At 41.2% G+C, this 19,415-nt stretch overlaps 1 protein-coding gene across 2 annotated transcripts in view; it reads left to right on the top strand.

Moving 5' to 3' along the window:
- Nucleotides 1–19,415, top strand: part of heatr1 (HEAT repeat containing 1) — a 39,928-nt gene that overhangs the window by 17,207 nt on the left and 3,306 nt on the right. For both annotated transcript variants that reach the window (XM_059324194.1, XM_059324193.1), the window contains exons 17-41: nt 557–763; nt 1,881–2,058; nt 2,139–2,287; nt 2,714–2,906; nt 2,994–3,166; nt 3,683–3,850; nt 3,922–4,164; nt 4,591–4,722; nt 4,824–4,927; nt 5,007–5,153; nt 8,040–8,158; nt 8,254–8,375; nt 8,544–8,672; nt 10,118–10,342; nt 11,162–11,291; nt 11,728–11,909; nt 12,039–12,091; nt 12,796–12,919; nt 13,005–13,145; nt 14,015–14,319; nt 14,414–14,564; nt 15,439–15,618; nt 15,921–16,055; nt 17,741–17,845; nt 19,078–19,240. In XM_059324194.1, coding sequence (XP_059180177.1) covers nt 557–763; nt 1,881–2,058; nt 2,139–2,287; nt 2,714–2,906; nt 2,994–3,166; nt 3,683–3,850; nt 3,922–4,164; nt 4,591–4,722; nt 4,824–4,927; nt 5,007–5,153; nt 8,040–8,158; nt 8,254–8,375; nt 8,544–8,672; nt 10,118–10,342; nt 11,162–11,291; nt 11,728–11,909; nt 12,039–12,091; nt 12,796–12,919; nt 13,005–13,145; nt 14,015–14,319; nt 14,414–14,564; nt 15,439–15,618; nt 15,921–16,055; nt 17,741–17,845; nt 19,078–19,240 — 3,958 coding nt within the window. The remainder of the gene's footprint in view (nt 1–556; nt 764–1,880; nt 2,059–2,138; nt 2,288–2,713; nt 2,907–2,993; nt 3,167–3,682; nt 3,851–3,921; nt 4,165–4,590; nt 4,723–4,823; nt 4,928–5,006; nt 5,154–8,039; nt 8,159–8,253; nt 8,376–8,543; nt 8,673–10,117; nt 10,343–11,161; nt 11,292–11,727; nt 11,910–12,038; nt 12,092–12,795; nt 12,920–13,004; nt 13,146–14,014; nt 14,320–14,413; nt 14,565–15,438; nt 15,619–15,920; nt 16,056–17,740; nt 17,846–19,077; nt 19,241–19,415) is intronic.

The raw sequence follows: 19,415 nt of genomic DNA, 5'->3' as shown, positions 1-19,415 counted from the left end.
AAATATGTAACTTATTACACCGGCCCATTATTCCGTTTTATTCTTTCTCAAATTGTATCTATTTTTTTTTCAATTACGGTATTATTATTATTATTGTAATTTTTTTTTTTCAATTTTATTTCTGTTTTTTAAACCTTTTTTTCATCAGAAAGAGTGTCTTATTATGTTGTGGATGGATACAATAAGAAAATTATTAATATTAATTAAATGTCTGTAACTTGAGCTGCAACTGACACCTATTTTTATTCATTTTGTAAATAAGATTAATTTAAATATTGTTTTATTACTTCAATTAATTTAAATTTATTCGGAGAAGTTGGAAAAAAAAATCTCACGCTGTTCTGAGATAGTGAGTTTGTGGGGGACTATTGTCAACGGCAGATTAATGTGTGTGTGTGTGTGTGTGTGTGTGTGTGTGTGTGTGTGTGTGTGTGTGTGTGTGTGTGTGTGTGTGTGTGTGTGTGTGTGTGTGTGTGTGTGTGTGTGTGTGTGTGTGTGTGTGTGTGTGTGTGTGTGTGTGTGTGTGTGTGTGTGTGTGTGTGTGTGTTTGGTTCAGCTGGAGAAGCTGTGTCTGTTGGTGGAGCAGCAGCGAGGCTCCGCCCTCAGATCGAGGGCCTCCTTCCTGGTGCTGACCCGGACTCTGCTGCTCAGTCTCGGCGAGCTGAGCGGGACGCAGCACCTCCTCACCGCTCAGAGGGTCTACACGCTGCTGGAGACGCCCCTGCTGGAGGTCGTCAGACACGCTGCCGCCGCTGACGCTCAGGTTGGACATCCTGACAAAACCTTAAAGATTTATGTTTTGAATTAAGAGTGATAAAGAAGTAAGGCCGTGGGGTGGTCCGTAGCGTAGTGGGTTACACAGGCGCCCCATGTGCAGAGGCTACAGTCCTCGCTGCGGCGGAGCCGGTTTCGAATCCGGCCTGAGCTCCCTTTGCCGCATGTCCTCCCCTCTGTCACCCCCTTTCTATCTGTCTCACTATCAATAAAGCCTTGAAAAATGGCCAAAAAAATATCTAAAAAAAAAAAAAAAAAGAAGTAAGGCCGTAAGTAAGATAAACATATAAAATGGAAATACATGATTAAGGAAAATTTAAGTTTGATTTAAGTGTGAGATATTTTAAATTAAACAACCAAGCAGCAGTTTGATTTATATATATATATATATATATATATATATATATATATATAGCCTCTGTAGCAGATAGAAATAGTATTTTAAAAGTATTTGAGAGCTCATAGCTGTTATATCTGAGCTCCTTCCACTATAGTCGTCTTCTGCCATGATTTCAGTTCTGGAAAAGTCCCATGTTGCATTGCGACACTCCCACATGTATTCTGATGCATTTCATTGGCCAAGAGACCGAAAATAGGTGGAAAAAACTACAAAGCGACGTATCTTCCCGGCTTTAATGGTAGAATAACGCAAGAGCGCCCCCGGTTTTAATGGTAGAAATGCGGTAATGCTTTCCCGGCTTAAATGGGTTAATTTGTGTTTGACATTTGTGTTGGACATGATTAAAATGGTTTTCTTTTGTCTTTTTAACTGTATTTGCATGTGTTATTGGGGCCCGAGCACTGACTCAGTTAGTGAGGGACCTATTGTATCCACAAGGATTCTTTTTTTTATTTTATTACTTTGGAGGAAAAAATTAGGTGCTTGGGCTACTCGAAAACGAACGAAATTTGGCACAGCTGTCGGGCTTGAAATCAGCCTCATACTACAAACTTCATCTGATTTACATGACATTTTCAATGTCTGATATCTGATTCACTGCTGCTTGCAGCCCTGGTTATGTTTTATTTGCATCAGTCTATGAAGGATGAAAGCTGCCAAAAGCTAAAATAACTAAACTGAATAATGACTCCATGTGTTTGAACAGGAAGCTGAGCGCTCTGTCACCGTCATGCCCTCCTCCTTCTCTGAAGCACTCGCCGTGTTCCTGAGCGGGTGCGAGCAGCAGCCAGGGCGCCGTCTGGACAGAGAGTTCAGCTTCGTCCTCATCTCGCTGCTCAGGGACTTCGTCTCCTCGCTCCAGTGTCCCGACGCTTCCTTTAGAGGTCAGTGACCGTCCTGACGTGTGGCAGCCGTGAGCTCAGCTGGGGACACGCTCACACTGTGTTGTGTTGTTTGTTTACAGGTGAGGTGTGGTGGAACCCAGAGAAGCTGGACACAAACACCTGCTGTTACCTCGGGCTCACCTGCCGCCTCTTCAGTGTCATCATGAGCGGCGCTGGCGAGGGGCTGGCGGCTGGCAGCTTCAGAGACTTAATGAAGCTGCTCATACAGGTATGACGTCACTTCCTGTTCAGGTGTAATAAAAATAAAAAAAATAAACAGGTATGTTGAGATCTAATAATAGAAAAAAAATCCAGGTTTTAAAGTGACTTCCTGTTGAATAAAAGAAAGAAAAAATAAAGAAATCAATATGAGGTCACTTGCTATTGAGGTGTAATAATAAATAAAAATAAATTAATAAAAGTAATGAAAAAAAATATATTTACTACGTCACTTTCTGATGAGATGTTATAATAGATAAAAAATGAAATAAGAATCCAAGTATGAAGTCACTTCCTGGCAAGCTGTAATAATACATGAAATAAATAAAAGTAAAACATAAAATAAAAATCCATGTTTGAGGTCACTTCCTGTTGAGGCGTTATAATAACTAAATGAAAAATATAAAATTAACTGTTCCATCTCTGTGTCCTCCAGGTTCACCTGCGCGAGCCGCTGATGCTCTTCCGCTTCCTGTGCGTGCTGTGGGGGTACAGCAGTAACCATGGCGACCAGCTGGACGTGAAGGTGGGCGCCGTCCTGCAGACTCAGGCTCTGTACATGGGTGCAGCTCTGCTAAACGCCCAGCCGGCGGCTGTGCTGCAGCAGCTGGTCGCTGCCGACTCACCTGGTGAGAAACTTCATTAAAGGGACACTCTGGGTTCAGCAACATGCTAACATGCTAAGCTAACATTCAGAACACCTGTCTGTCCCTCAGTGGTCCCGTCTCTGCTCGGCTGTCTCACCTCTCTGGTTCGAGAGGTCCGCAGGGCGGCGCTGGCCGCTCTACAGAGCCTATCAGGAGTCGACTCTGGTCCCTTCAAGCCAATCACAGAGAGGCTTCTGAAGACCTCCGAGGAGATCGTCGCTGACCCGTCCTACCTGAGCCAGGTGAGCACTATTACAGAGCACTATATTATATGAACTAAATATTTTTTAAGAATTTCACCAGAAATCTCAGATCTTAAAATGTATTTATTTCAAGTGTTATTTCAATTTATGTCTTTGACACCTAATTTAAATAATATTTACTTTTTAAAGGTTAGAAACAGCTTTCCTTTATTTTCTTCTCTTTATTTTACAGGGAAAAAATTTTAATCAGTGTATTCTTTTTCATTATATCAAAGTTGATGATAATGTATCATTTGTGTTTTTTTCACTTATTTTAGTTAGCTTCACTATTCGTTGGAGTTTATTTATTTTAAGTTTTAATTCATTCATGATAAAAAGTTTTTGCAGCAAAGTAAAATCAAAAGTTTTTAACCATAAAATAAGAATAAAGAAAACATAAGATGGTTAGCTTTTTTATCTGTAATTTAATTTAAAAAATATATTATATATATATATATTATTATAATAATATTATTTATTTATCAGGTTAATTAATTGTGTGCGCTCCCCCTGCAGGCTCTCGGCGTGCTCCACGAGGAGTGCGAGTGTGTGAAGGTGAAGTCTCAGCAGAAGAAGAAGCTACAGGCATCGATGCAGCAGCTGCTGCAGAGCGTTCAGGCTCCCAGCTGCCCGTCGTACGGTGCCGGCGTCCTGCTGCGAGCGCTGAGCGACGTCAACGGACAGGTGAGGGCGGGAACACACCTGCACGCTTCAGTCTCATCCGCACACCGTCTGACCACACCCCCTCTCCTCAGGCTGTCCTGTCTGTCCTGCTGCCGGTTCTGGATCGCCTCCTGGAGCAGAGTGGCCCCGACGCCCCCACCCTGCTGCGGGCTGAGGCCCAGCTCATCCACCTCGTCCTGGGGAAGTACAACGAGGCGTCGGCCCCCTTGCTGGTCCAGGACCAGAACTGTCTGGACCTGTTCATCAGAGCTCTGAAGACCTCGACCCAGCCGCACCCCGACATCCCCAGTTGCCAGATCAGCGCCCTGGAACAGGTCAGGATTACCTGGGACCAGACTTAAAACAGGGTCAGATCTGGGATTATGAAAACAGGATTTAACCTGGAACTATATCAGGGTTAAACAGGGGTAAATGTATTAAACAAGGAATAAAAACTGTTAAATCAAGGTATCTAACCAGGTTAGAAATGAATTTAAAACTAGGATTACAAGACAAAAAAACAGGTTTAAGACGACTATACATAGTTTAAATGTACCAGGTTTATCCAAAGCAGGTATAAACTCTGGTTAAGACCAGGGTTTAAACTGATCTTTAAAACAGGATCAGAGTTGAGTCCAGGATTAAAACCCAGGATTATACCTTCCCACAGTCTCTGCTGTGATGAAGTGTGTGCGCGCACTAAAGATTTGTCATTTTGCCTTGTTCTCCGTCGCTGACGTCATCTCCTCGTCCCTCCTCAGATCACGAAGCCGTTCTTCTCGGCGCTGGGAGACGAGGCGGTGCAGCAGAAGCTGCTGTCGGTGATGTTTGACGTGGTGGTGGCGAGCAGGAGCCCTCTGGTGGCGAACACCATCAGCAGCGTCTTTAAAGCGGTGAGGCGGTTAACTATAGCTTTTCCTTCTGTGAAATGTTGTGTTGAATCTTTAAAAGAAGAATTCCTGACCATCCTCTGACTCTGTTTTCTTTGTGACAGCTCGCTGTCGACGCTCAGCTGGTGGCCAATGAGCTCGCTCCTCCAGAGAAACCCAAAGTGAGCGTGACGGTGCAGCAGAGCCGGCGGAGCAGGATGTCTCAGAGGTGACGTTTGATTTCACTTTAAAATCATCAGTCAGGTCTGTGTACAGGCGTCTTTACTCTCTGTTATTTCTCTGATCAGGAAGCCTCAGGACGCCACTGACGGCGGCACAGAGGGCGGCGCCGTGTCGTGGCGGAGAGTCACTCTGATCCTGGAGCTGCTGCAGCACAAGAAGAAGCTGAAGAGAGCTCAGGCGCTGGTGCCGGTCCTGTTCTCTCTGCTCGCCAGGTAACATCTACTCAACACTTAAACTGTGAGGATTCACATCCCCATCACGTCGAGACAGAGTCCCATTTTCAAATTTTCAGTCAATATCACGTGGCTGTTCGTCTCAGTACAATCAATCATGGCGTTACAGTGTCGCTGAGGTGTGCAATTAGTGTATTCTAATTAGTGTAATTGCTTTATTTTTTTACATGTTTTAAATGGGACATGAAGAGTGATTTTGAAAAAATATCACAATTTTAAGCTTTGTTTGGGTTAACAGAAACATTCGTAACCGATCATCCGTTCAAAGACTCGTAAAATTCAAACTCTGACGATAGTTTCTGTTCTGTTCTTCTGTAAAAGAAAACATACTTTTCAAACCAGGCGGGATTGTGGGATTCAAGGAGTTAATGTGTTATTTAAATAAATAAGAGGGTTTCCACTACCGCCCAATCGGAAATGAGGCGGGTCTCACTCACCGAAACGGCCTAATTTGAATATGAGCCGCCCGGAGCGGTCTTTTGACGGGATTTTTTTGGCCCTGTTGAAGAGCAGGGCCATTCTTCTCCACTGAAAAAAGCCTGGTTGCTGATTGGATAGATCGCTAAGCAGGATGTGATGAAGTATTCGACACCACAACAACATGCGCCAGACTCGTTCTTACTCTTCTTAATGAGCCACCGGCCCCCGCGACTCTTTAAGAAGAGTAAGAACGAGTCGAAGTGGCACAAGTCCTCCTGCAGCAGTCTCTCCCAGCTGCAGAGCTGGAGGGGATGTTAGCCCCTTAGCGTCCAGCCTGCAAATTGTTAATAGGCTAGACAGTTAGCTCTGTAGCAGTACAGTGTGTATTTGCTGCTGCTGCAGGAGGTGTTCACTTAGTGATCTCTGTTTGTTTACAATGAGCACCGGACACTCTGTACACAGTTAGCGATGCCGGTTAATTCACGATCACAATGTTTATGACCAGCGGAGACGATGTGCATAATTAGCCATGCTGCTTTGTTTATGATCAGCTGCTGAATTTACATTTAATCATTTGGCAGACGCTTTTATCCAAAGCGATTTACATGAAGAATAAAATCAAACATTCAAGGTATAGTGCAATAAGAGCTATTAGTGCATCAATAAGTGCTAGTGACAATTCTTGTGTGGTGCTAGGAGAGAAGATGCTCTCTGAAGAGATGGGTCTTCAGGAGTTTTTTAAAGGTAGAGAGGGACGCCCCTGCTCTGGTTGGAACTGGTAGTGTGTTCCACCAACGGGGAACAAGAAATGCAAAGAGTCTGGATTGCCTTGGACCAACGGGGGGTAGAGCCAGGCTCCGTTCATTGGAAGAGTGCAACGGTCGTGAGGTAGCATATGTCTGAATCAGGGCGTTCAGGTAGGTAGGAGCAGTACCGGAGACAACTTTATAGGCCAGCATTAGAGATTCGAATTTGATGCGGGCTGCAACAGGTAGCAACGGAGTGACATGTGACCTTTTTGGCTGGTTGTAGACCAGGCCCGCCGCCGCGTTCTGGATCATCTGAAGCAGTTTTGTTGTGCAGGCTGGCAGGCCTGTCAGGAGGGCGTTACAGTAGTCAAGGTTTGAGATGACAACAGCTTGTGTCAAGAGTTGAGTGGCATGTTGAGTTAGGTAAGGTCTGATTTTTCTGATGTTGTAAAGTGCAAAGCGGCATGACCGGGTAACTGAGGCGACATGACTGGAAAAGGTGAGTTGGTCATCAATCATCACGGCCTAAGTTTCTCACCACCCTGGTGGGGGCAAGACACAGGGAGTCAATTTTGATGTTGATGTTGTGGTTTATGTAGGTTTAGCAGGGAGGACCAGCAGTTCAGTTTTTGAAAGGTTCAGCTGGAGGTGATGTGCCTTCATCCAAGTGGCTATGTCAGAGAGGCAGTCAGAGACCTGTGCAGAGACCGATGGGTCATCAGGAGGAAATGACAGATCTGAGTGTCATCTGCATAGCAGTGATAGGACAAGCCATGTGAGCGGATAACCTGACCCAGAGAGGTGGTGTAGATAGCGAATAGCAGGGGTCCCAGCACTGAGCCCTGGGGAACCCCTGTGGTGAGGCAAGACAAAGTAGACAACTGTCCATGCCAGGATACACTGAATGAGCGTCATGTCAGGTAGGAGTCAAACCAGGACAGAGCCAAGCCAGAGATGCCCATTTTAGAGAGAGTAGAGAGGAGGATACGATGGTTAACTGTGTCGAACGCAGCAGACAAGTGAAGCAGAATGACAACTGAGGACTTTGCTGCTGTTCTTGCTTCTTTTAAGGCTTCTGTCACAGACAACAGAGCAGTTTCAGTTGAGTGACCGCTTTTGAAACCAGATTGATTTGGATCAAGAAGATTGTTCTGTAGGAGGAATTCTGAAAGTTGCTTATTGACCGCCCGTTCAATAGTTGATGAATCTGTTGCGTATGTGATCACGGATCACAGTCAAAAACTGTCGCTAAGTGGTTAAGCGTCGATCGAAGACCATACGTCACCTCCGGTCTTGTAAATCCCTCTGGAGCCTTTTTGTAATGGAGGCACCCTGAGTGAGTGGACATTTGAGAGGGCGTGGCCTGAGACTTTCTCGGTGGCCACTCTTCCCCCTAAAGGAAACACGGCTTATGTCTTTAAATGTGGTATTTAACCAACGGCTAAAAAACAAATTTACCAAATTACCTTTTTAAAGGTTTGAAACTTTACCAATAATTTCCATGAAAATGTGTTGGAACAGGAACCAGGACTGAGGAGGGCAGACTGTCAGACCCTGATGCAGTAAAATTAGACATGTTTTAAAGGGAGTCTGGTGCTCGTGGAAACACTCACTTTTGTTCACAGGGACCACCAAACCCGACACAAAATTAAAGTTACCTGCAGCTGCTTTCATGTATTTGTGTGTGTGTCTTCAGGACTCTAGAGGCGTGTCCTGATGATCACACCAACATGGAGTACACTAAACAGCTGTTGCTCAGCTGTCTGCTCAACGTCCTCCACAAACTGTCTCCTGACGGGGGTGCGGTGGGGCCCGGTAGGTCACAGCTTCACCACAGAACAAGAAATATTAAACCCTAACAATAACTTGACTGTTGCCACAAACTGACTGTCTCCTGATCTCCTCTGCAGACGTCCTGGATGAAGATAAGTTCAGCGTGGAGCTGGTGGTTCAGTGCGTCAGAGCGTCCGACGTGCCGCAGACTCACCACCACGCTCTGCTGCTGCTGGGCGCCGCCGCTGCCATCTTCCCCGTGAGTTTCTGTATCCTAACACAACAGATATACAAATAAATATACAGATATACAGCGTGAGAGATTAGAAACAACCAGAAAAACAACAAGAAATCCAGCAAGACATTTTTCACTTAAATTGAAATGATCAGTTTGCTGAGCATCATGTGAATGTGTCTGACCCTCCAGGAGAAAGTCCTGCACAACATCATGCCCATCTTCACCTTCATGGGCGCCAACATCCTGCGTCTCGACGACGCCTACAGCTTCAGGGTCATCGACAAGACGGTGCAGATGGTCATCCCTGCCCTCATCAAGGTCAGAGACGCATTATTAAAAGACATTATGTACAGTAGGGTTGTCACGATACTAAAATTTTCAACTCCACACCGATACTCAGGAAAATATTCGATACTCGATACCATTTTCGATACCACAAGGATAAAAACAAAGACCCCAGAATTTAACAGAAATATTTTTATTAACAAGAAAAATGCAACATGTAAAAATTAACAGAACCACAGGTTAAATATTTATAATAAAAAACAGTAGTGCAAAAAGAAATTGCAACTGTGATAACAAGCTTCAGGTCTGAGGTAGTGCAGAAAATAAATAAATACAATAAACAATAACAATTAGAACAATATTTTGAGGTTGTATGTTGTGCACAATATTAGGCAAGCTTGATAAAAAAAACAAAAAAACTTTCCTTGCCTTCCTTGGCTTTCCTTGCCTTCCTTCCTATGTTTTACACACATAACAATATCGATACTATCGATACTTTTGAAAATGAGTATCATATCCGGATACAGCGCTTTAGTATCGATACTTTTTTGAGTATCGATACTTTTGACAACCCTAATGTACAGTCATGGAAACAATTATTAGACCACCCCTTTTCTTCATTACTAAACTGTTTATTTAGTAGTAATAAATACAAAATGCAGTTTTCAATTTTATTTTTACTTTACTGGTTTTAAATCAGATCTTATTTTTATTGGTCAGATATTAGTCTTAGTTATTTGATTGAATTTAATTTTTACTTTTAATGTTTTTAGTCAAGTCTGAATTCTTCTGATCTTAATTAGACCACCCTTGTTCTCTCTAATGTCTTGTTTATTTTAATGCCTGGTACAACTAAAGGTACATTTGTTTGGACAAATATAATGATAACAACAAAAATAGCTGATATGAGTTTAATTTAAGAGCTGATATCTAGACATTTTCATGGTTTTATTGATAATAACCAAAATCATTTTTCAAGAAAACCATGAAAATGTCTAGATTAAATTAAACTCTTCTGAGCTATGTTCATTGTTAAAATTATATTTGTCCAAACAAATGTACCTTTAGTTGTACCAGGCATTAAAATGAACAATAAACTGAAGAAAACAAGGGTGGTCCAATAATTTTTTCCATGACTGTAGATGTAATTTATAAATCAAGTCTGGACCTCGTGGTAATTCTTTCTGAACCACAACAGCATTTATGAAAAACTGGAATAAAATGTTATCTATATATACAATATTCTACAAGGTATTTACAAGGTCAGTATTTAAAGAAATACAATAAGAAATTGGAGTTCGAAAGAAAAAATATTATTTAAATAAATAAATGAAATAATTAAATACATTTAAAAAAAAGGTTTTGAATTTCAAAATAAAATAAATAATACATAAATCAAAGGGAAAGTAAAGGAAATATAAAAAAAGGAATTAACCCTGTGGATCAACTCTTCTCTCTCCTCCTCTCTTCCTCTTCAGGCCCACCAGCTCTCAGACGGCAGCTCTTCGTCTCGTGTGCTCGCCGTGGTGGCGAGGATCGTGCACGTGTTTGCCGACGCCCTCCCTCACGTGCCCGACCACCGGCGGCTGCCCATCCTCAGTCAGCTGATGACCACGCTTGGCGCCGACCGCTTCCTCTGGGTCCTGATGCTGCTCCTGTTCAAGCTGCACGCCACACAGACCGCCAGCACTGCCAGCGAGAAGGTGAGAGGAAGCGGTCTGAGACGACACATATCTCCTGCAGACATCCTTTTTTAATTTTATTTTTATGTTTATTTTTATTGAGCGCTGATAGTACAGGACATTACAGTAGATAAATACAACATTCACAAAAGAAAACTTTGGACCAATGCCCACATCATTTTTTTTTTTTGTATGAATTAATTACCCCCCCCAAAAAACAAACAAAAAAAAACAACATTAAAAATAAACATGTAGGACACTCATCCAGAAGATATGAAGGATAATGATGGTTGCAATAACAATAATATTTATACTTATAGTAAGAAAAACAATACAAAAAAAACCGAGGCTCACCATTGCTGATGTACTACACACTACAGTTCACATGGATGAATGTCACAAGTGTAAATGCAAATGCTAGAGGGCTGCTAGGTCGCCTTAAGTGGGCACAACCTTAATTTTATCCAAGTATGTCAGCACTGGATCCCAAAGAGAAAATAATTCATCCCTAGATCCCCTGAGAGTGTATTTTATTTTCTCTAACTGTATGAACTGCATTAAGTCATTAAACCACAGAGACACACTAGGTGGATTTTTAGATTTCCAGTGTAATAAAATTCTTCTGCGTGCAAGCAGCGTTGTAAAAAGCAATGATGTTTTTATAGCAGACGTGCTTTTATTATGGAAGTGTTTCTTCATTCATTTAACTGTCAGAGAGACAGGAAGTACAAAGACATTTTACTGTCTTTCAGAGTGAATAAACTTTGTGTGTTTGTTAGCATCGTGTGAGCATTAACGTGTGTTTACTTGTTTTTGCATGTGTTTTCCGTGTGTGTTCAGGACGCGGCTCTGGAGAGCGATGTGGACTTCTGGATCTCTCTCTGCTGTCAGTTCGAGGTGACCGACCAGCTCACCTCCCTCATCAACATCCTCCACTTCCTGCTGCAGCTGCCGGACGACAAAGATGACGGTCAGTTGCTCGTTAAAACTCCTGCAGCGTCACAAACTCAAACAACTCCTGAAGTCAAGTTATTCAGGCACTTCTTAAAACTGTGGCTTGCAGTTTTTTTCGTTTTACTGTGTGACTTTTTTTAAGTGTCTGGAACAAACAAACTAAGAGATCGAGGCAGACTAATGTGTGACTTCGGTGTTTTAAGGTGTGAGACATGAAATACAAACACACTAACAGTTTGGACCAACAGCTCCTGTTTTCTGTCAGCTAAAATTGCTGTTTTTTTCAATGGAGTCTCTTTGAATACAGCATAGATAACAGAAAGAGGTGTCTGACAGCAAGGAAAAATGTCAACATTCCTCTGGTTTATAAACTGAATAACTTTGAAGTAATTCACTCAGAACAAAGAGGAAAAGTCACTGTAGGATATTTGACTCTGGTTGTTTCTTTGCAGCTCCAGTGAAACGCTCCGTCGGCCAGCGAGGAGCCCAGAAGAAGAAGAAGGAGGAGGAGGAGAAGGTGGAGGAGGTCATCTTCAGCGTGGAGGCTCACAGCAGCAAAGAGCTCCGACACTTCAAGTTCCTCTGCGTCTCCTTCATGGCTCAGCTGCTCGGCTCCTCCAGCTTCATCGGCAAGGTGAGAGAGCGGTCACAGAGAGGTGGAGAGACATTTTAGAGAGAGGAACGTTAGAATACAAGGAAGCTGAAGAAAACGGATTTACTTCTGCAGGATTACATGTTCTGTGTGTGTGTGTGTGTGTCTCAGGTTGCAGACGGAGGAGAAGAAGTGGACCAGTCTCTGCAGCCACTGCAGCAGACGTGAGTTTCTCTCAACAAACATTCGAAACATGAATAAAAATGAAAACATTAATTTTACAGGGTTCGTACGGGTGCTTGAAATCCTTGAAAATGCTTGAATTTTAATGTTGAAATTCAAGGTTTGAAAAGTGCTTGGATTTTGGATTAAGTGCTTGTAAATGCTTGAAATTCTTACTGTATTTCTCTTGCAATCTGACTATAGATAATCGCATTTTCAATGGAAAAAAATATATAAACTGAATAGCCTATAGTCTATCTGAAATGAAGACCGCTCCGCCTGCGTCTTCTTGTTTCTGAGATGCTTCTTGTTGCTCTACCCTGTATCTTCTTACCGAAGAAGGGAGTTTTTCTAATTCCTAGTGGATGTGAGGGCTCCTGAAGTAGCCTATTTGTGGGTCTTTCCTCCTAGTTTGGGTCGTGTTTAGTTCCACCAGCTGCAGGTTGATGATTTTTGTGAGCTTACTTTTGCTGCTAGCCCCTAGATTCCCATACCAGTATGTTTTATGAGACTAGCAAACTACTTTTAGTTGTTAAAAGTGTAATACCATTGCTGGTGGTATGGTTAAGTGAAATGACCCCTTTTACAACCGTTAAAAAGTACTGGAAAAGCTTGAAAATGGACCTTGAAAGTCCTTGAAAAGTGCTTGAATACGAACCCTGATTTTAATTGATTGATTGACTGATTGATCTATTGCTCGCTTCAGGCTGCTGGAGGAGATCCTGCGTTACATCCACAGCGTGGCTCGCTGCGTGGAGGACAACGCCGACAAACCAACGGCAAAGTTCTGGAGAGTTCTGCTGAACAAAGCCTACGACGTTCTGGACAAAGTGAATATAATAATCTGATTAAAGTTATTTCCGGATATTTATTCTGGCATTTATCACACTGATGTGATCATCTGCTGTCGCCCAGGTGAATTCATTGTTGCCCGCGGATACCTTCATCGCGGTGATGAGGGGGCTGATGGGAAATCAGCTGGCGTCCGTCAGGAGGAAAGCCATGGAGCTGCTCAACAACAAGCTGCAGAACCGCACGCACTGGGACCAGCAGCAGGTCACATATTACACATTACATTTATTACAGTTAATAATATTACTATCACTGTTAAAAATATAATAATCTAACATGTTAGAACTCTTCTGTAAATAAGTAATAAGCTAATTTATTAACAGTTATATAATAATAATAATAATAATCTGATTTATTACAACATTCGAAAATAATAATGCTATACCTTTTATAATATGATTATAATCTAACATGTTATAACTGATAATAATAACAATAATATAATTTGTTACAATCGTTAGGAAATAATACTAATGCTGTAATGGTTAAAAAAAATCTAATTTATTACAGTGGTTATAAAATAATAATAACATGTTATAACTGTTGTAATATAATAATAATGTAATATGTTAGAACTGATCCGTAAATTACTAATTATCCAAGTTATTACAACAAGTATTAAATAATAATAATAATGCCATAACTGTTACAAAATAATAAAAATCTAATTTATCATTACAGTTGTAAGATTACAATTATTTAACTTATTACAACTGTTATGAAACAAAAATAATCTAACATATTCAAACATATTATAAAATAAATAATATTCTTACATATTATAAAAGTTATGAAATAATAATCTTGAATGTTATCATTCATGAAATAATAATATTCTGGCATTTAAGTGTTATAAAATAATAGTTGTTATAATTATAATTTTTAAAAAGTAACATGTTATGTGTACATGTTTTCATTTATAAAATAATATTCTAATATATTATAACTGTTATGAAATAATAGTTATAATACATTATTACTATTTTTAAAAATTAATTATGTAACACAACTGTTAACATTGTAAGTTAAACAAACAATCTGACTCATCTCACTCCTCTGTCTCTCCGTCTCAGGTCACTGTGATGTTGCAGCTGACCGACGACCTCCTGAGAATTTTGGGTAAAAATCCCGTTAAGGCGGTGGAGGCGGAGCAGGAGGCGGAGCAGGCCATCAACCGGCAGACGGCGCTCTACAGCCTCAAGCTGCTCTGTCGCAGCTTCGGCGCCGACCACCAGCAGACATTCGTCCCCGTCTTGCTGCAGACCGTCGACATCGTCACGGCGACGGACGAGGAGAAGAACGTGACGGGCAGCGCTCTGCTCTGCATCGCTGAGGTCGTCAGCACGCTGAAGGCTCTCGCCATCCCACAGTTACCACGGTGAGAAAATACTGCATTCAGAAGTAAAAGTATGCAAATATTATCAGTAAAAAGTACTGAGAGGTTTGTATGCCCCGGTGTCTGTGTGACACAGGTTGATGCCAGCGGTGCTGCACGCCGTGACCGACAGGAAGCAGCTACTGACCAACGAGATCTACCTGCTGAGCGCCGTCACCGCCCTGCAGCGTGTCACAGAGACACTACCACACTTCATCAGCCCGTACCTGCAGGACACCACCGCACAGGTACCTCACCTGGACACACAGCCGAACACACACCTGGACACACACCTGGACACACACCTATACACACCTGGACACACACCTTTACACACACCTGGACACACACCTGGACACACACCTATACACACCTGGACACACACCTTTACACACACCTGGACACACAGCCGAACACACACCTGGACACACCTATACACACCTGGACACACACCTGGACACACACCTGGACACACACCTGTAGACAACCCCTGGACACACCCGAACACACACCTGGACACACACCTTTACACACACCTGGACACACAGTCGAACACACACCTGGACACACAGTCGAACACACACCTTTACACACACCTGGACACACCTATAAACACACCTGAACACAAACTTGTACACACACCTGTAGACAACCCCTGGACACACCCGAACACACACCTGTAGACACTCCTGGACACACACCTGGACACACACTTGTACACACACCTGTAGACAACACCTGGACACACCCTGACACACACCTGGACACGCACTTGTACAAACACCTGTACACACACCTGGACACACCTAGACACACACCCGAAAACGCACCTAGACACACCTCTACACACATCCGGACACACATCTACACACACCCAAACACACACCTGGACACACCTGTTCACACAGATGGACACACTAGGACACACACCCAAACACACACCTGGACACACATGGACACACACCTGGACACACCTATACACACAGATGGACACACCCAGACGCACACCTGGACACACACCTGTACACACACCCGGACACATCCGTATAAACTTGAAGTAAATGAAATATAAATGTGTTCTTTTATTTTGGAGGATAAATGTTCCTCTTCCTGTTCCTGCAGGTGTGCCGGCTGACCCGGCTGGTAGACTCCTCCTCCTCCTCGTCTTCATCCTCCTCGGCTGCCACTCAGCTGTCGTCTCGTCTCGCCTCCCTCAGGAGCACCCTTGCCACCAAGCTGCCCCCCAGGGTCCTACTGCCCACAGTCAGCAGGTGCTACAGCAGCATGGTGATCGACAGGAAGGTGGGATCCACTAAATGTAGTCCGCACTCGAAAACAGGAAATATTCACATATTAGTGCACTTAACAACAACAACTACTGAACAACATTCCCAATGCTGAGTATCTGAAATTGGCATTAATCTGCCAATTGATCAATGAATCGTTCTTCCGCCACATTATATTTCAAATTATTTTACAGTATTTGTATTTAAAGAAATGGAAAAACACAGCTGTCAAATTATTTTTTAAGATAATTAAATTAGGTTTTTCAGTGAATTAAAGAAAGGATGATGAGATATTGATGAGTGAATGTTTCCCTGCAGGACCAGCTGGTGGCGCTGATGAGCATCCTGAAGGAACACATCAGTCACATGGACAAAGAGCAGCTCAACTTCCACCAATCAGAGCTCACCTCCTTCTTCCTCACAGCGCTCGACTTCAGAGCCGAACACTGTCAGGTCAGTCTGATGATTTTTTACTTTATACAGGTGCATCTCAATACATTAGAATATGATGGAAAAGTAAATTTCCAGTAGTTCAAGTCAAATAGCCCCAACCAAGTATTGAGTCATAGAGATGGACATACTTTTCAGAAGCCAATATTTCCATATTAAACATACTTTTTTGAATTTGTCTTTTGTAATATTATATTTTTTTGAGACGCTGAATTTTAGGTCTTCATCAAATGTAAGCCATCATCATTATAATTAGCAGAAATGAAATAAATTCAGACATGAAATGTTTCATTCTGTGTGTAATGGATCTATATAATGTGTTATTTCCACTTTTTGTATTGAATTACTGACATAAATAATCTTTTCTATGATATTCTAATTTATTGAGATGGACCTGTAATATTATTAATATTATATTCTACTTTGCTTTATTTTATTATTACTTTGATTGTTATATTTTAAAAAAAAATTCTGATTCATTCTGATTGATAATTTTATGATGCTTTAATGTATTTTACTTTATTTTAATAAGATTACTTTTTAATGAATTTAGATTTGATTTGATTTGATTTTATTCATTGTAGTAGTTAAAATATTGACTTATTTTGAATTCAATCAACTTAATAACTTCATTCCTGTTTAAATTAGACTTTGGCGGTTACATTTTTTTATTTTATGTTATATTTTATGCTACTTAATTTAATAACTTTAATCAATTTTAATTAACTTTATTTTAATTTTGTTCATGGTAATGATTAAATTATTACTTTATTAACTTAATTAATTTTGTATTTTAATATGCTGCATTTATATATATATATATATATATATATATATTTATTCTATTTTATTCTATGTTACTTCATTTATTTTCATTCAATTATTTTCACTTATTTTATAATACTTTATTGTATTTTATTTTACTTTGATATATTTTATTCTCCTTGATTTAATTCAATTCTAATATATTTTATTGTACAAAAATTAAACTTGATTTTTAATTAAATTAATTTGACCTGACTTTTTTTTCTTTGTTTTGTTTTTTTAATTTAATTCAATGCATTATTTTATTTTACATAATTTATATTATTTATTAGTTATTATCTTCTTGTCAGGAGAAATCTGATTCCACACAAAAAAACTGATTCACCTTCTGTTTTTCTTCTTTATTTTTCGTTTAACCCATTTAAGCCGGGAAAGCATTACCACATTTCTACCATTAAAACCGAGGGCGCTGTTGCGTTATTCTACCATTAAAACTGGGAAAGTGGATATGTCATTTTGTAGTATTTGTAGTTTTTTCCACCTATTTTCGGTCTCTTGGCCAATGGAATGCATCAGAATACATGTGGGAGTGTCGCAATGCAACACATTGATTTAAAAAAAAAACTTTATTGAAGGTTTGGACAAATAAACTCAACTTGTCATGAAAGCCACACCTATAAGCTCTCAAATACTTTTTGAATTTCACTTCTATCTGCTACAGAGGCTGAAAAATCGATTATTTAGTAGGAAGCGTTGACACTTCTGTTGAATTTCCAGAAAAACTTCAGGTTTTAGGGGGTGATTTTAAAATCACCCAGAGGTTTTCCAGGCGTTTTAGGCCTAAATGGGTTAATCAGAAGGTGAATTTTCTCAACTTTTTGAAATGCAGAATGTTTACATTGATTTTACTTTCCTGTGTTCAGGGCGACCTGCAGAAGACGGCGGAGATCGAAGGCTGTGTGATCGACTGTCTGCTCGCCATGGTGATGAAACTGTCCGAGGTCACATTCAGGCCGCTCTTCTTCAAGGTAACATCGGCGCCGTTCTGTTGTCACGATTTCGCTCCCGGCTGACGGCCGATCATGTGACCCGGTGTTGTTTTTTTATCCAGACTTTCTTTATTGTTTTTTTTTCTTTCTTACAAACAGTCAGGATCTCAGTTCTTACAAAAGACAATGATTCCAGAACTGGTTAAGGATCCAGTTCTTATGTACCCATATCAGGTGTAGCCACCCTGAACCACACACATTCAATCCATTCACACTCATGACATAAACAGAAAGTAAATAGACATAATACTAAGGAAAAATATAGATACATTAGCCTGGCTAACACCAGACTAATCACAAATGAGATTAGTCTGGAAACCAGCCGTTCATTTCTCTGTAGAGGAGGTGTGGTTTACGATCCTCCAGAGCCGTTTATTGGGCGCTTAGAATGTGTATCAAAATCATCTGTAGGTAGCTCTTAGCCAATCAGATCAGTTATACCAGATGACGTACGTAGAGCGAGAAATGGATGTTTGTTGTCTGTGAGAGAGTGTTGCTTGCTGCTTTGCTTCTCCAGTTCTAGCGTAACGCTACCGCTATTCGCCCCGCTACCGCTATTCGCCCCGCTACCATAACGCCGGTGATCTCGCTACGAGCCGGGGGACAGCGGAGCCGCCGAGAGACCCTTCGCCTTTCAACTTTCGCTCTAAACTATTTAAAACACCGTCTACAGCTAAAGAGAGTTTCGCGTCTGCAGCAGCCATGTTGGATCAGTAAGAAAACTACAAGCTTCCAAGTGCTGGGTAGTACGCGTCATTGTCTTGCCGTCCCTCCCCGCTCTGTGATTGGATCCCTAAAACAGGGCTAAGAAACCTCCCTGGTTGCCAGACTGGATGGAGGTTCGAAATGAAATTCGAGCGCGCAAGGCAGTCTGGGTATACCCAGGCTATAGATACATAGCAATTAAAAAGAAACTGCTTGAGGACCCTTTTAAGGAAAGCCTAATTTTCTCTAGTGTAATGTACTGCAGAACGTCCTGAATCCATTTATTATGAGTCGGGGGGGAAGAGTGGGACCATTTTAAAAGAATGAGTGTTCGAGCAAGTAATGTGGTGAATGGGATGATTTTTTGTGTGGACTTAGGCACATTGCATGGCGAGTACAATCCAAAGAGGGCAGTGAGGGGTTGGAACAGTATGATTTGACCTGTTGTGTTTCAAATATTGCTGCCCGAAACTCAGATCCGGTGTTGTTTTTAATTGTTCCTGCAGCTGTTCGACTGGAGTAAATCTGACAGTAAAGAGCGTCTGCTGACGTTCTACCGGCTGTCCAACTTCATCGCGGAGAGACTCAAAGGACTCTTCGTCCTGTTCGCAGGAAATCTGGTCAAACCGTTTTCTGATCTGCTGCGGCAGACGAACCGATCCAAGACTGGTGAGACAAATTATTTTACTTTCATATTTATATTTTATTTTAATACACATTTATTTTGTTTTATTTAAATGTATTTTAATTTAAATTTAAAACTCTATTTCATTATTCTTACCCTAACGCTGTATAAAACAAGTGAGATGACTTATATCAGTTTATTTTCATTTTATTTTTATTT

Source organism: Centropristis striata, chromosome 21, assembly GCF_030273125.1.
Source record: "Centropristis striata isolate RG_2023a ecotype Rhode Island chromosome 21, C.striata_1.0, whole genome shotgun sequence".
Lineage (NCBI taxonomy): Eukaryota > Metazoa > Chordata > Actinopteri > Perciformes > Serranidae > Centropristis > Centropristis striata.
Note: the sequence above shows the minus strand (reverse complement) of the source record. Positions and strands in the feature narration are given on the sequence as shown.